The sequence below is a fragment of the Sorghum bicolor genome, chromosome 10 (genome assembly GCF_000003195.3).
Source record: "Sorghum bicolor cultivar BTx623 chromosome 10, Sorghum_bicolor_NCBIv3, whole genome shotgun sequence".
NCBI lineage: Eukaryota > Viridiplantae > Streptophyta > Magnoliopsida > Poales > Poaceae > Sorghum > Sorghum bicolor.
In genome coordinates this window covers 5,789,257-5,805,223 of record NC_012879.2, presented here as the reverse complement: position 1 = coordinate 5,805,223, position 15,967 = coordinate 5,789,257, and the positions used below count along the sequence as shown (strand labels likewise).

The window sequence follows — 15,967 nt, the reverse complement described above, 5'->3', positions numbered from 1 at the left end:
CCATGAATAGATCGACCCAGGTCTGAGCATCGAGTACCATGCCAAGGCATCTCCTTCGGCCGCGATCACAAAGGATTTCGCTATTACAGTTTCGTTCCCTCCAGCTGAGGCTACAGCTGCCTCGAAACTCATCAGGAATTGGCGGGGGTCAGCTTTTCCATTGAACTTGGGGAGCGTGATTGGTTTGTAGGTTGTCGGCCAAGGTGAGGTTTGTAATCCCTCGGACAAGGGGGAACGAAGGTCCAATGTGCTCCTCAGCGTGCCACCGTAGCTTGTCACCTGCGCACTTACTGTCGGACCGGCGTTGGGTTGAACAGTGGGTTGGATCGTCGGCTGTGGAGGTTGCATGCTAAGGATCTCCGCCTGCAGGATTGAAAGCTGCTGCCTGTTCTCAGCCGCCTGCGCTGCAGCCACTGCTGCCTCTTGGCTGGTGGCGTAGGCGGCAGCGATTCGGTCTCGCTCCTGCTGAAGGTTCTGTAGCTGCGTCTGCAGTAGCTGAAGCTCTTGCGTGGCCGTGGGTTGTGCCGGCCCTGCGGCGGGAGGAGGTTCCTGGCCGGGCTCCGGCTGCTCGTTCTCCGGCTGCTCGCACTCAGAGCCTTCCCCCTCCACGGTCGCATACGTGCTCCGCACGGCCCTTCTCGGCCTTCCTCTCCTGGAGGGCTCTACCCGAGGTCTTGTGGTGCTTGTTCTCTTTCCAGCCATCGCAGGTGATCCTTCGAGCCCCACGGTGGGCGCCAATGTTGGGAAAATGCTCACCGCACTCCCCAACAACACGGTTGAACGAGAACCTTCTCACTCGGTGCCGTGAGAGGCTGAGCAGTAACGGACAGTGGGCTCAACAGTAGGTGAATACAATGAATGCTCTCTCTCTTTGTTAATGACGGCATCACGCCCCTTATATAGGGCTCAGAAACCGACCTAATGACATTTACAAAAATGCCCCGTGACGGTGGGGGAATATCTCGGCATATTCTCCTATTACAGTCTATTGGCCCTAAGTTGTCTGCGTAATTTCACATTACAAACCCCACGCGGGTCCCCTGTCTAGGGCTTCAGCTGGTCGGAGGCTCGGATCCTCCGCCCGATCGCAGATCCTTCGACACCTCATATGTCGGAGGTTCCTCGGCTCAGGCACGTCGGAGGTTCCCTGGCTCAGTTGCCCTGGAGGTTCCTCAGCCCGCTCGGTCGCCGATCCTTCGACGCCTCTCCGTCGGAGGTTCCTTAGCCCGGACGCGTCGAAGGTCCTTTGCCTCCGTCGCGTCCCTAGCCATCCTCGGACTTGGGAGGGTCGGAGGTTCCTCCTTTCTCCGCTTGTGGGCCTCCGCCAACGTCAGTCTCTGCACACACTTAGCATGACGAGACGAGTCATCAACGTCAGTCTTTTTTCAGAGTCCTCCGCATGCATTCCCACAGAGGCTCTCTGGATGAAGGATATCATCCGATGCTTCAGAAGTCGGAGGTTCCTCGGGTAAAGGGTATCCTTAGACGCTACCAGGGGGAAGGATGCGGTCATCCCCCAACATTCCTTCAGGCTTCAGCTTCAGCCTTCAGTTAATGGGAATGGGAATATGGGATGAGGATCATACGAGTAATACTACCGTCGGTATATTCAGAATTCTAAAGGTACAAAAAACTTGTAATTAGACCCGTGCCTTGGAATAGTAGTACTTGTACATTTTTTTAGTATAACAAACACGGTAAAAAAACTCATAATATAGGTAGCTCATTATTCTCTGATCTTTGATTTTTATATGACTTCTGCTATTGATCTGTTGATAGATTTCTTTAGTACTAAATATGTTAGATTTGTATATATTTGATTGTGTTTTAGGATTTGTGCTACAACTATCTACTCCTCCCTCTATCTCTGAAATCTTCAACTCCTAGAATCGATGCAGTTAAACCTTTTTAACTTTGACCAACTTTATAGAAAAGAGCAGCAATATCTATAACATAAAATAAGTATCTTATGAAAATATATTCTATGATAAATCTAATGATATTAATTTGGTACAATAAATCTTAACGTTTTTTAATAAATTTGGTCAAAGTTCTAAAAGTTTGACTTAGGACAACTTTAAAAGTTACAGCTTTCAGGAACAGAGGGACGGTTGTATTTATAAAAAATCCGACGGATTTAACTATATAAAATCTATCGATGGATAAGACATTTTTTATATATCATCTGCTTTATTTACTACTCCTTCCATTTCAAATTATAAGTCATTCCAAGAACCTTAGAGAGTCAAACTATCCTAAGTTTAACCAAATTTATATGATAAAATAATAATTATTATGATACTAACTAAGTATCATTAGATTCATTCTTAATTATCTTTTCACAGTATACTCATATTATGTTACAAATTTTAGTATTTCTTTCTGTAATTTTTGTCAAACTTGAAAATGCTTTGACTCTACAAGATTCTTGAAATGATTTATAATTTGGGAGTGGAGGGAGTATGTCTTTATTCTTTATTAAAAATCTCATGAATGTTTGTATTTTATCATATATCATATCATTTGGTTTTCAACCTTAAATTTAGTGCATGGTTGGTTTTATGTTATTCTTTCTTGAGTGAAATGTGTTGACGGTCCTTCTTTCTTTTTTAAGGATCTACAACGCATTTCACTCTTCTTTCTTTTTTTTTATTGGTTTTATGCTTTTCTTAATAATGGTACAATCGTGTAATAGCATAATGGGCAAGAGGGCATTTTGGACTAATTTTTGCATTTTGATAGTAGTGCTTAATTTATTAGATGTCTATATTGACATTTTGATTTTATTTTCTTCAAATAATATCATAATTTCTAGACCTTGAGAGTTAGCGTGGACCATCTTTTGATTGACCAAACAGTAAGATAATAGACCTTTTTTCTGACAACATAAAGTTTAGTGTTTCATATTGTACTAACTTTATTTGTATAATACATAGAAAATTAACATATAATTGAACATTATATATAGATTTATAGAACTGATCATAGCTTGAAAGTGTTCAACATATATAATATAAGCACTAATTGTTTAATAAAAACAATGGATATTCAGTTGAATACCCTTGACTCAAAGCAGACCCCGCATTGCTCGATAGTTAGAGATAGATCTGGATGTCTAGAGTATTCATCCGATTTAATATAGATGCTAAAAGGATGTATTTGAATTCGCTTTAGACCTTGTTTGGATGTAGTCGGGTTCATATCAATCCACATGTGTTGAGGTGGATTGGAGTGAAAGTTGAACTAAATTCCACTCCAATCCACACCAACACATATGAATTGAAGTGAATCCGATAACATCCAAACAAGGCCTTATATGTTTCTTCTCTATTTGATTTCAAATTCTTGTTAAAAAATATGAAATATTCAACATCATCCGTATTTGAAGAAAGTACCATCTAAAGCTTTTATGATTGGTTGACATTGTAAATGATAATTATTTTAATCGACTCATTTAAACTATTTATAAATTTATCTCTATGACTAATTAGGCCAATAAAAAAGGTTACGTTTAATTTATGATGATTTTTATATAATTAATGATCTATAAAGGTTAAGTTTACTTAACTTTAACACGACTAATCATCTTAATTTTAAGTATTTTATTTTATTATAGATGAATATTATATGTATTGAAACATTTATATAACGCTTTGTTGATTTTTTGTACATTTGAGTATAATACAAATATTTATTTATATGTGTTATCAACACTATCTTAAAAATATTGTAGATATCCCAATGTGAAAATAAATTTGGGATATCCATTTTGTATTCGAATTAAAATATGGTGAATAGTGCTATCAAGATTCGATTCCATACCAAATCAATGTGAATCGAGTAGGTACCCTCGACCTCGAGTACCGTCAGGTACAAACACAGATCCTATGCAGCCACTGCTGCCACTGCAAGATAAGGAGTCATTGCATCTAAGCCATCCATTCAAGAAGGAACGGCTTGGGTGAAAGCTCTCCTTTTCCCTGTTTCTTGTATCATTTTCTATTCAACCTCTATTGTCAGCTGGTCTTATTGAGTCCAAGAGAGAGAGAGAGAGAGAGAGAGAGAGAGAGAGAGAGAGAATAAATACTACAATAATGAAATTAACACATGACTAGAATTGTAAATGCGCTGCAGCATTACATCAAGTTTATTTTATATGACTCAAATTTGTGATTGCTCTTGTACACCAACAGAAAGACGAGAGCATGTGAACCCGCATCCTACTTGAAAGAGTTCTCGATGTCAATTACAAAGCGGTATTTCACATCTCGATTAACAAGCCTTGCCAAAGCCTCATTGATGTAATCTATCTTAATGATCTCGATCTCTGGATAGATTTTGTTCTCTGCACAGAAGTTAACCATTTCTTGGATGTCTTTTGTACCTCCAACAACACTACCAGACAAGGCCCGCGCACCTAAAAAAGCAGTTCAGGTTAAATTCAAATAATTTATTTCTATTACCATGTTTGTTTCAGTACAGTGTCAAAACAGAGAATTACCAAGAAGAAGGCTTGCGGGGTGCATTTTGATCTCACTTGGAAAGCCCAGCAGTGTCATCACACCACCAACCTTAAGGAGAGAGAGATATGGATCAAACGGATGGTCACCAGAAGCGGTGTCAACTATGAAGTGCAGGGAGTTTTTCAGGGACTGCAAAAGCAAGAGATCATATATTCACGATCAGTTTTCAGGTAAAGCAGAACAAACATAGCATAAGAAAACTATCCTGGTCATATACAGAACTGACTGCTGGAACTTTAAAGTCAAATAGCAAAACAATGAAATGAGAAAGATACTGATTCGCTATTTGTTCCTTCCATACAAAAATAATGTGATGTCCTTGTATCTTTGGTAATACAATGAAGAAATAAAAAGAACCCCACCAAAAGATGGTGTCATATTATTAAGAAGGCAAACAGGGTATATTCCCTCCATTTCAAAATGTAAGATGTTTTAGTTTTAATCCTAAGTCAATTTTCTCTAATTTTGACCAAGTTATAGAAAAATATATTAACATTTACAATACCAAATAAATGTGCCATGAAGACACATTTCACGGTAAATTTAATGAAATAAGTTTGGTGTTAGAGGTACTCGTGCATTTTTTTTCTATTAAATTTGTAAAACATAGAAAATTTTGACTTAGGACAAAAATAAAACGTCTCATATTTTGAAACAGATAAAGTACAAGTACAAGGTGTCTAGGTATGTTGAAATTATGCAATGTGCAGGTTAGTACCTCCATCTGCTGTGTGTCTGATGATATAACAAAATTATCTGCTCCAAGTAGGCTGATGGCTTCATGTCTCTTTGATTCACTTGTACTCAAAACTGTGACCTTAAGACCAAACGCTTTACCAAATTTCACCGCCATGTGACCTAGGCCACCGAGTCCAATGACCCCAAGTGACTTTCCAGGTTGGTTCATGTTGTGTTGCATCATTGGAGTATACACAGTTATTCCAGCGCATAGAAGAGGTGCTGCCTTTGCCAAAGGGTAGCCATCGGGTATTTTGAAGCAATACCTAGAGTTCAAATTAATCAACTTTAATTGTGATTCTTTATCTGACAAGTTATATTGAACCAGCATTAAGGCGTCAATAATGACTTATATGGACCTATATATTATTCTTTCATCATAAATTGGTTTTGATAACAATTGGATGGAGAGCACTGACCCAAAATTTACCGACTCTCATAAGAAACTACACAGCATCTTGAAATGGAACAAAATACAATGGGACCTGTTTTCATACCTAAAACTAGTTTTTATCAATATAGAAAATCGTGTTTGAGCAGCCAATTGTACCTTTCATGGACTACAATGTGAGTGGAGTAACCCCCCTTTGTGACAGTTCCATCTGTATCAATGCCATTGAAAGTAAAAACTCTTTCTGGGCAGTGGTTCTCTAGAGAGCTATTGCAGTTCTCACAATCTCGGCATGAGTTCACATATGTTCCAACACCTACATGGTCACCCACTTTAAAGGCTTTGACATCTGCACCAACCTGAGTTACAACTCCAGCTATCTCATGCCTGCACAAATTAATACCATTGACAAACATGATGTTTCGTTTCCTCTGAAGGATTCCATGTATTGATCTGAAAGCGCGCTTACCCAGGAACCAAAGGATATTTTGAATCATTGAGCATGTTCCGTGTCCAACCAACGTCAGCATAACAGACTCCACAGTATATGATCTTCAGCGCAACATCGCTGCTTTGCACTGCTCTGAAAATTATTACACATAATAGGAGCTCTCATAAGAAGACATTATGAAAATGAAACCAATAAGCTAGCTGAACAGAAAGACAAGCACGTTGCTGTTTGCACTTAAATTTTCTGGAAATCCCATCAGACCTAAAATGCTCACTCAATGCCCCATAGTAAGCATCAGTTTCATAATTTAGTTTGACAGACCACGAGCAGTAGCTGAACAGAAAGACAAGCACGTTGCTGTTTGCACTTAAATTTCTGGAAATCCCATCAGACCTAAAATGCTCACTCAAATGCCCCATAGTAAGCATCAATTTCATAATTTAGTTTGACAGACCACGAGCAGAAATAGCTGCACTAGTTGCTCCACTCTAGACATGCTCATTTGAAAACAGCTCTGAAACACACTGAAAACCAAACATGTAACGTACATAAGAAGGCATCTAACAATAGGTCCATATATATACCGAAGAAATAGGTTAGGCGTCCAGTATAGCAAGAAGACAGAGTGGTAAAAATGATGCAACTTTTCACCAAATCAGGAGGGGGGGGGGGGGGGGGGGGGGGGGGGGGGGGGGGGAAGCTACCTCTACCTGCGGTTAAACTTGTATGGTGAGAGAACTCCAGAAGGATCTCTCGCTGCCCAAGCATTGCAGTTGCCGTTCTCTGATTCAGCAGCCATTTGAACTGAACTGCAGATTGAATTCGTGCCAAGTCAGTAAATCGAAAGACTCGGCTCTAACAGAAGCAGGGAAATTTCAGATAGCCTATGTTGTCCTTTTTGAATCGAGGCGGGCAGTACAGGGGAGGGGAGGAAAAAAAAAGGACTCACCTCCTGTCGAGTGGTAAAAATGATCCAACTCTCCTGGATGCAATGGCAGCAATGCAAGCGCGGCAAGCAGGCTTATTAACGGGTTAGCGGGCGACGGAGAGGGTGGCGACAGCAGTGACGTCGCAGACCTGGCTAATAACTGAACTAACTACGGGGCCTCTCGCGAGCCATGAGTTCATAGCTGATTAATTGGATTGGCCTGGCCGAGCGGCGCATCAGCGCATGCGTCAATCAGTCCCTCTCCCTTTCTTTGACGCCTTCAGCTAACGATCTCATATATGGGATCAGGATCGTATGAGTACCGTCGGGATATTCAGAATTTTAATAAAGGTTATAAAAGTAGTAATTATACCTCCATATTTCTTTCTTTCCAAAGTAAACTATGTAAGCTTTGGAAATGGTGGACTGGTCTTGTGTTCGGACTTTGTAATATACTGTGGAGTCTGATTTTATCTTTTGGTAGATGAAGCTGAATATAAATTATCCTTTATTTAAAAAAATACCGGCGCCTTGTAACAGGAGAGACAAAAATACTTGTACATTTTATATAGTGTAGTAATAAACATGCCCAAAAAAACTCAAGTAAACGCTCATGAGCGCCTCTATTTTTTCACAGTATATAGAATATAGATAGATCATTAGGCTCTTATATTAGATTTTATATTATTTGCTTTATTTACTGGTATGCCTTTATTCTTTTTCTAAAAAGCCCAGGAATGTTTGTATTTTATCATAGAGGAGTACCATATATTATTCCACCTTAAATTTAGTATGTAGTTGGCTTCATGTTATTATTTTTTTATTGGTTTTATGTTTTCTTAGTGATAATGATGGTACATTAGGTAATAACAGAATAGGCAAGATGGCACTTTTAACAAAATTTGCCTAATGATAGAAAGTGGGCAATTTATTAGATGTCTATTGACATTTTTTTTTTCTTCAATTAATGTGGTAATTTCTAGACCTCTAAATATTTAACGTGGACTCTGGTAATTTCTTCAATAAATGATATGATTATTCAACTATGCCCGGTTTCCGAACCTTCCATTTGTTAATTACCTACTTTGGATTCTCGGATGTCATGTCATATTTCCCCTTTTTTCAAAATAACAGTGTTGACTGTCGAGATTGCCAATCTGTTACCGTGCGTGCCGAGTATTTTTCATTTCTGACTGATAGTATAAAAAAGCAATCATGTTACATATGTTAGGCTAGGAGGAGGTGATGATGGAAATTGCCCTTGCAGCCTTTGATTGACAATAGAATGCGACAGTGGCCTGGCGATTGGCGTGCTCTGATACAATATGAATGTGACCTGGCGTGCTTTTTTTGCATGATGTGATCCTCTTATGGGTGGCTGCATTTGGATCACTTCGCTCGGTTGGCCACTATCACAGTTTCCACGGTATACAGCCTGTGTAAATAAGAGAAGGACTGCAGTGATCTGCAGTGTAAATTAGCCTTATCTCTCCAGCCAGTCTTTCTTTCATTCTTGTTAGGATTTCTTCCTCTAGACTACTGCAGTGATCCGCAGATAAAATAACTTAGACCTGGTCAACGAAAGGCCTTAACCTACCGTTATCCTCGTGGTTACCAATGCGCATAAACAAACACTTGCATGCACTATGTGGGCTACTGCTCGAACAAAAAAAAAAGTACTAGCTGTGAGACGTGGGCTGCCGCAGCGGCTCTAATAAGGATTGCAGCTCGTAGCGGACGTGGGCCGGGCTGTCTGCCACCGCACTGTCTAAAAATTATATAAAAGAAGTCTAAAAATCTTAAAACTAGAATTAGTGATGTAATGATATCATAGCAAACAGATGCCTACATGCTTAATGTCTTCAGACATACACTCTAATCAGAACAAGAGAAATATAAAACATCAAATCAGTCGGCAACAAGTAGATTAAAAATTACTAAACAAATCAAATCAGCACACCAATACTCTGCTACTGTAGGGCTAATTAACGTAATGTCCAGGCGTCCAGCGTTCCAGCAAATCTAGAAAACCATGGATCTGTTTCATTCAAATTGGATAAAAGAAAATATGTGACATATATTTTGCTTCATATCTGACTACCAAGCTCTGATTTATGTTTTTCCTCCTCAAACAAGCATAGTTAGTTCAGTGGCAGCATTGAAGAAGAACTCAGGCTATAATTTGACATTATGCAATCAATCATCCTGGCAGCTTGTATGGAGAAGTCTAGTTCTTTAGATATATATTTTCTTGTGATACCTTGCAAGTATTATAGTAGCATCATTCCATATATCATTGAACCACTCCGTATAAAAATCCATCCTAGACTGATGACTTTGTTCAGGATCCTAAATCGAGAATACTAAAACTAACAATCTACTCCACTCCGTATATCAGTTCAAGAGAGAACAACAGAGGTAAACAACCAAAACCAAAGGAAACCGAGCAAAGTCATTACCCATATTTATCTGTATATAAGAAATTGCAAGATGACGAAGCCACACCCAAGATCCAGCGCCCCAATCCCGCAGAAGCCGGCGCTTGGATCTTGGAGGCTTCATTGGCCCCGTCCTCTCCTGCCTCCTCTTGTTCCACCATGGATGAGTGCGAGTCGAGGGCTATGTTTCCGCTGCCTGCCATGGCCGAAAATCAGCGTTCCGACCATCTGTGCCAAGGGCCAGGACGAGCTGGAAGGGCGAGCGGAGGAGGGCGACGCCCGATGCCACCATACCGTGGCGGCGCGTCGTGAGATAGCGATAGGGTTTGTTGCGGGTCTTGTGGGTTCTTGCAAACTTTCTCTCCTGCCCAACGAGCTTGGCGGGTTCAAAGACGTTGGGCCAAAAAAAACCGCAGCTAGGCCACTACAGCCACCCACGAAGGGAAACTTTGTGACATGAATGCGCGGGTCTCGTTAGGAGCCCGCCCCACCTGCAATTTGAGCCGCACCATTTGCATCCTTATATGCCATCCTTGACCATATACATGCATCATGAATGCTACCTCCGTTCCAATTTAATTGCATGTTTAGAATTTGAATGCCCAAAACACTGTAGTTAGTAAATTACAATTTTATCCTAAAAGGTGCAGCTGTTGTCACTGGAACAATGTTGACGCAGCAAAAGAATAAGAACAATGTTGACGCAGCAAAAGAATAAGGCCTTGTTTAGTTCACCCTAAAAACCAAAAACTTTTCAAGATTTCCTATTACATCGAATCTTGCGACACATGTATGGAGTATTAAATATAGATGAGAACAAAAACTAATTGCACAGTTTGTCTGTAAATCACGAGATGAATCTTTTGAGCCTAGTAGTCTATGATTAGATAATATTTGTCAAATAAAAACCAAAATGCTACAATACCAAAATCCAAAAAAAAAAGAACTAAAAAAGGCCTAAGCCAACAACTGTATACAGTATAAATGTGTGGCCACAGTTTCACCAGCACATGAACAGACAAAAAAGCAACAATGGATGGACTGATTGTGTGGAGAAGACTATGCTGGGCTTCCTGTGTTTTCTTTTTTTTTAATCGAACTTTTATTCCCTCAGACGAAGTGCAGGTTACAGATACATTTTTTGAACTGCAAACATGTAGCCTTGTTTAGTTCGCCTCAAAAACCAATTTTTTTAAAAAATTTTCCGTCACATCGAATCTTGCGGCACATGCATGAAACACTAAATATAGACAAAAACAAAAACTAATTCTACAGTTTACCTGTAAATCGTAAAATAAATCTTTTAAGTCTAATTAGTCCATAATTGGACAATAATTACCAAATAAAAACGAAAGTACATAGTACCCAAAATCAAAAAGATTTTGAAACTAAATTCCTCACTCAAAAATTTTTCACCCATCATATCGAATCTTTAAACACATGCATAAAACAGTAAATATAGACAAAAACAAAAAATAATTACACAATTTATATAAATCACGAGACGAATCTTTTAAACCTAATTACTCCATAATTAGACACTAATTACTAAATAAAATGAAAATACCCTGGCCAAATCCACTTTTTGGAACTAAACAAGAACTTATTACGGGACGGAGGGACTACATTTTAAACATACGTAGAAACTGACTTCTAAAAAAAATGATTGTTTATCATCCATTATGAAGAAAATTGATTGTTACTTCATCTATTTCGAAGGAATGCTTTTTTCATAGACGTGCTGCGCGCACATGCATGCCTACAAAGACTATCACATTGCAGCTTAGGATGAACTATATAGACTCAAGCACATACACATATATTTGGCTACAAGCTCGCAAAGTTCAGAGCCATTTTTGAAGTAAAGGCAGGAAAATAAAAAAGAGCAGACACATAGTTGTTGTCACGGATACAAATAAGGTACATGTCCAGCGCCAATGTGTACTTAAGAAAGTGACTGAACATCTAAGCATATACTGCTAATACCACAGCTACTGCACGCCTGCAGGCACGCCACACAAGCGTTTCATCATCTCCAGAACATTATTCCTGAAACACAGGGAGAGAAGAAAGGATTAAAGGAATGGAAATCGCAAGTATTAGAAAGAGCCAATCTCTATTACTGCAGATGCTTACCCTTTGTCCCTATGTACAAGCACCAGTCGCTGGGGCCTCAACCTCAGTAGAAACCAGCAGACATGGGCATGTCATCAAAGCTCCAAAGGTCCATGTTGCTAACCACATCCTGGGATCCATCACAGCTCAAAAGAGTGTTGATTGAGTCCTCTGAACCACTGTCCATCAGGAAATTCATATATGGATCCAACTCTGTGAGATCAACACTAGCATTCCCCATCAACGGAGGCACCACAGCAGGACCAGTGTTCTGGACGAACGCAGACTCACCAACAACTACCGACGTTATGTCAGGGGTCCTGGTGTCATTCTCGAGGCTGAAGTCTGAGCAACTGAAGGAGTTGCTACCTTGGTCTGAGGACAGGTTCACGAAAGGTTCCTGAATGGGAGCAGCAGAATTCACGAAAGGAGCAAATGACATGTTTTGAGTATGCATAAATGGCTCGGGTATGTTGTGGTCGACAACAGGGTAGTGATATGCATTTGAGTTGGTCATGTTGTTGACTGCCGGCTTGATAATCGGCTTCTCTTCAAAGTCCATCTCAGGCACTTTCAGAGGGGTAGGACCAGCACGGTGCTTCTGAGGAATCGTCGAAACCTCATCTGGGAAGTTGACTTTAGCCTTCTTGCCACGGATCCTGCGTGCCTCAGCATCATAAGCCCTGGCAGCTTCTTCGGGAGAGTTGAAAGTACCAAGCCAAACACGAACACCTTTGCGAGGATCTCTGATCTCAGCAGCCCATTTACCCCATGGGCGCCGGCGGATACCCCTAAACTGGTTCTTCCTCTTCCTTTTAACTGAATTTGCAGCAGGGCCATCAACAACAACTGCACTAGTGTTTAATCCATCTGAAGCAAGGAAGGAGATCAAAATAAGACATCAGTTGTGCCCATGAAAGATTAAGTGTGCTACTATACCATAGTATAGACTTAGAATTGAAGCGTAAATGATGCACAGGAGCATACAAATTCTACTAGACTGGCCAACAAATGAATATTAAGAATTCAAAATAGATAGACAAATAAATAAATAAACAGAACAATACTCCCAATCTTCAATCAGACATATCAAGCTGATGTATAGCCAGATTGGTACACACGATTATCCTTCGTTTTCCTCGTTCACAAGGTAAATTCGAACATGAACGGACACAATTTAGGGCCTGTTTGGCACGGCTTCTCCAGCGGCTTCAGGAGCCGTTTGGAGCCGTTTTGTGCCAAACGGGGTAAAATAGAATGGCTCCATCAATGAAGCCCCTCAAAACGTGCTCTCATAAGGAGCCAAAAATAGTGGCTTCTCCCGGCTTCACCTCATCCTACATGGCATTCTGGAAAGAGTTGTTTTACCAAACGGTTTACCAAAATGGCTCCAGCTCCACTGATAAAGCTGTTCATGGAGCTAAAGCACAAAAAACAGCTTCACTAGTGAAGTGGAGAGCCGTGCCAAACAGGGCCTTAATGTCAACATGAAGGAAGAACCATAGATCCGACGCAATCTGGACAAATTCCTTTTTTTTGGACATCTGGACAAATTCCTTGAAGTACACCAACACATGCGTGACTAAGGGGAAAATATTGGGGACTAAGCTAAAAATTCACGAGACCCATGCATGATTAGCAACAGGTACGCTGGAGGAAATGATTAGGTACGCTGTCCTAATCTAGTGATCTAACAGCAACAATCATTCATGGCAACAAGGTCTCACTGCATTAACCAAGAACCGGATGAAAAAAAAAACTGCAGAAATGAAACTCCTATAGAGGAAATAGTAAAGCACAGCAGCTACTACAGTACTACAGCTTTCCGATGCAATCGGAGTAAACTATTAAAAGCTATGCAAATTTAGCTTCTCGATTCTCCCAGATCCAAGCAACAACGCACCTACGAACCCAAATCTACCTCCGAAATCGCAAACAAACCGAAACAATAGTACGAACCCCCAACCCAGTGGCCCGAAATTCCCAACTACCTACCGATGTATACAGTGCACAGTTAACAAATCGGCGACGACGAGGCAAGTCGTATACCTCTGGGGAGCGCGCTCCTGGTCCTGGGGGCGGCGAAGGGCTTGGCCTCATCCTCGGACTCGAGCTCCGACTCGCCGGACTCCACCTCGAACACCTCGAAGTCGGCCTCGAAGTCCTCCTCCTCCTCCTCCTCCTCCACGGGGGGCCCGGCCCTCCTCCTTCCGGCCCCGGCGCCCCTCCTCGGCTTCTTGCTCTCCGGCCAGAGGTGGCCCGCCGTGACCCGCCGCGGCGGCGGCGGGATGATGTCCGACAGGATGGCGCCGCCGCACATGGCTGGCTGCTGCCTGCTGCTGCTGCTGGCAGGCCCTCTCGCTGGGCTGTGGGGCCGAACGGGACGGTGCGCGAGGGGAATCTGAGTCTGAGCTCGCGGGCGGTGGGGTGGGTTGGTCGCTAGCTTTGCTTGCTTGTCTGCGTGATGCGGAAGCGGCGGAAATGCGGAGTGCGTGGGAGGAGTGGGCTGTGGGGCTCGGGCGCGTGTTAAATACACGCGTGGGGGGACGCAGCGCGGCGACAAGTGTGCGTGGATGATTGGGTGGGGCGACGGAGCGTGGCGGAGGCCGTCTGATGCAGGGCCAACGGCCGTGATCGAGTGATCTTCTTGGCACAAGCGCTGGATGAGGGAGAGGTTTCTCGTGGAGAAAATTGTCGGCTGCTCCTCGTTGGAGCACGTTTCGTTTGCGTGAGCGGGCCTTGCCTTGCTATTTCAGGCGACTCAAAGCCAAGCAAAATTAGCAGTTAAAATTGGCACTAAAAATATGGGTATATTTGGATGCATTATATTAGCATTAAAAAATAGCATATAATATTAATAATAGTAGATCCAAACAGATCTGCTAGTTGAATGGCTATTAATACTTAGTCCTATTAGCAGGTTTAGAGTTGCTAATAGGTACATCCTCAACAGTGATAGACATCTTTAAGGGGCTGTTTGGTTGCTAGCTACAGTTTGCCACACTTTACCTTAGGCAAGTTTGACTAAGTTGGCAAGTGTTTGGTTGACAACTAAGTTTAGGCATGATTCTTTTGGGCTCCACATTTCATAGAGTTAAAAAGTGTGACAATATTCCTTTAGGCATGGCAAAGTGTGGCAACCAATTTGCTAGCCACACTTTTTGTGGCTTGCCACACTTGCTTAAAGTTAGTTGTGGTAAAATATGGCTAGCAACCAAACATCTCCTAAGTAATCCGAGTATCCTACTAAAACTATCAATTTAAGCATTGTCTATTAACTCCATGGAGCTCCAACGGGTAGAGGGGGCTTGAGTCCCCACACTAGATCTACCCCCTACTCATAGAACCACTAATAGGCTTGCTGGCGTTTGTCTTTAGCTATACCATTGCATTGCTTCTCTTCTCTCTCCCATCTTTTTGGCATGCTCAAGCTCATGGCCACGACCAACGGGCCAAGACTAGATAGGTAAGTTAGAGGAAAATTTTTCTTTGATTCCAAAGTTTATGCCATTATATTTTTTTTATATACATGATTTTCTTTCATTCCAAATTTTATGTCGTTATATTTTTTTATATACATGATTTTTAACATATATTAGACATAGCGTATATCTAAGCATAGACTAACAAGGACTAAAAAAAATATGTTAACTTTATGTATTATCGATGATTATATGCATCATGCATCCTTCTAGTAGTGTGTTATTAAAAATCGACCATAGGGGGAAGATGCCCCCTAGGCATCGGAATAAGAAGTTGTACCAACAAGGGAAGATCTCTGAGCACACTGCTCTAACCAGTATAACTCGTCAAAAGCTTGTTCTAGTAGTATGCTATTGTTTATTTGATTTTAAATAATGCACACATGTCAATGTTTTTTTTCTTAGTTGACTACAATGCAACAAAATGTTGTGATGAGGCATACATCACACTAATTTCGAACATATCATGTTTTGAAGCTCATGGTGACTTTTCGAAGCTGAATTTTTGCGGACAACTTCAAAACATCCTAACTAAGGCGTGTGCAAAATTTTAGGTTATTTGGATTTCATTTGATTTGGTTTTGACTTTTTTCATCTTTGATTCAAATGGCTAGAATCTGCTTGCACGGAACCTCCACAGAAACCACATAAAACATAGACCAAATGGCAACCGTCGGTAAGCAAACATAGGATAGATAAATGTTGTCTTATCCTGGTCCGATGGATGCATCAGAATCTGCAAGACAATATAGTGCCATGATGTGTTTTGGCTTATCTAAATTCATAGCTTTTATTATGCATCTAGGCATAACATACATTAGGTATGTAGCAAAAGTTATGAATCTAGAAAAGCTGAAATATCTTATAATTTGGAACAAAGAAGAAGTAAGATCCAATCTTG

At 41.1% G+C, this 15,967-nt stretch overlaps 2 protein-coding genes across 4 annotated transcripts; both read right to left on the bottom strand.

The window, feature by feature from the left end:
- LOC8077296 (probable cinnamyl alcohol dehydrogenase 1) lies at window positions 4,085-9,936 on the bottom strand. Of its 3 annotated transcripts, XM_021448808.1 has the most exons (8): window positions 9,764-9,934; window positions 9,491-9,665; window positions 6,814-6,912; window positions 6,122-6,235; window positions 5,812-6,039; window positions 5,242-5,527; window positions 4,502-4,652; window positions 4,096-4,417 (listed from the first exon to the last, which is right to left on the bottom strand). In XM_021448808.1, the coding sequence occupies exons 2-8, from the start codon at window positions 9,628-9,630 to the stop codon at window positions 4,221-4,223; spliced, it is 1,215 nt and encodes a 404-aa protein (XP_021304483.1). In that variant the 5' UTR covers window positions 9,631-9,665; window positions 9,764-9,934; the 3' UTR covers window positions 4,096-4,220. The 3 variants fall into 3 exon arrangements, with proteins under 3 accessions (XP_021304482.1, XP_021304483.1, XP_021304484.1); XM_021448807.1 differs by having other exon boundaries at window positions 4,085-4,417; window positions 9,491-9,936; XM_021448809.1 differs by lacking the exons at window positions 9,491-9,665; window positions 9,764-9,934 and adding an exon at window positions 7,053-7,206.
- Window positions 11,166-14,095, bottom strand: LOC8065451 (ethylene-responsive transcription factor 1). Its single transcript, XM_002436586.2, has 3 exons — window positions 13,634-14,095; window positions 11,606-12,454; window positions 11,166-11,518 (listed from the first exon to the last, which is right to left on the bottom strand). Exons 1-2 carry the CDS (start codon window positions 13,902-13,904, stop codon window positions 11,649-11,651), a joined length of 1,077 nt encoding a protein of 358 aa, XP_002436631.1. The 5' UTR covers window positions 13,905-14,095; the 3' UTR covers window positions 11,166-11,518; window positions 11,606-11,648.

What these genes read in the sequence shown, in the direction of transcription:
- LOC8077296 (XM_021448807.1), bottom strand. Translation starts at nt 9,672, where the DNA reads ATGGCAGGCAGCGGAAACATAGCCCTCGACTCGCACTCATCCATGGTG. An exon ending in AAATATCCTTTGGTTCCTGG is followed by an intron (nt 6,040 to 6,121) that starts GTAAGCGCGCTT and finishes TAATTTGTGCAG; the next exon opens with GCATGAGATAGCTGGAGTTG. An exon ending in CACATTGTAGTCCATGAAAG is followed by an intron (nt 5,528 to 5,811) that starts GTACAATTGGCT and finishes TTTGAACTCTAG; the next exon opens with GTATTGCTTCAAAATACCCG.
- LOC8065451 (XM_002436586.2), bottom strand. Translation starts at nt 13,904, where the DNA reads ATGTGCGGCGGCGCCATCCTGTCGGACATCATCCCGCCGCCGCCGCGG. An exon ending in CAGGAGCGCGCTCCCCAGAG is followed by an intron (nt 12,455 to 13,633) that starts GTATACGACTTG and finishes TCCTTGCTTCAG; the next exon opens with ATGGATTAAACACTAGTGCA.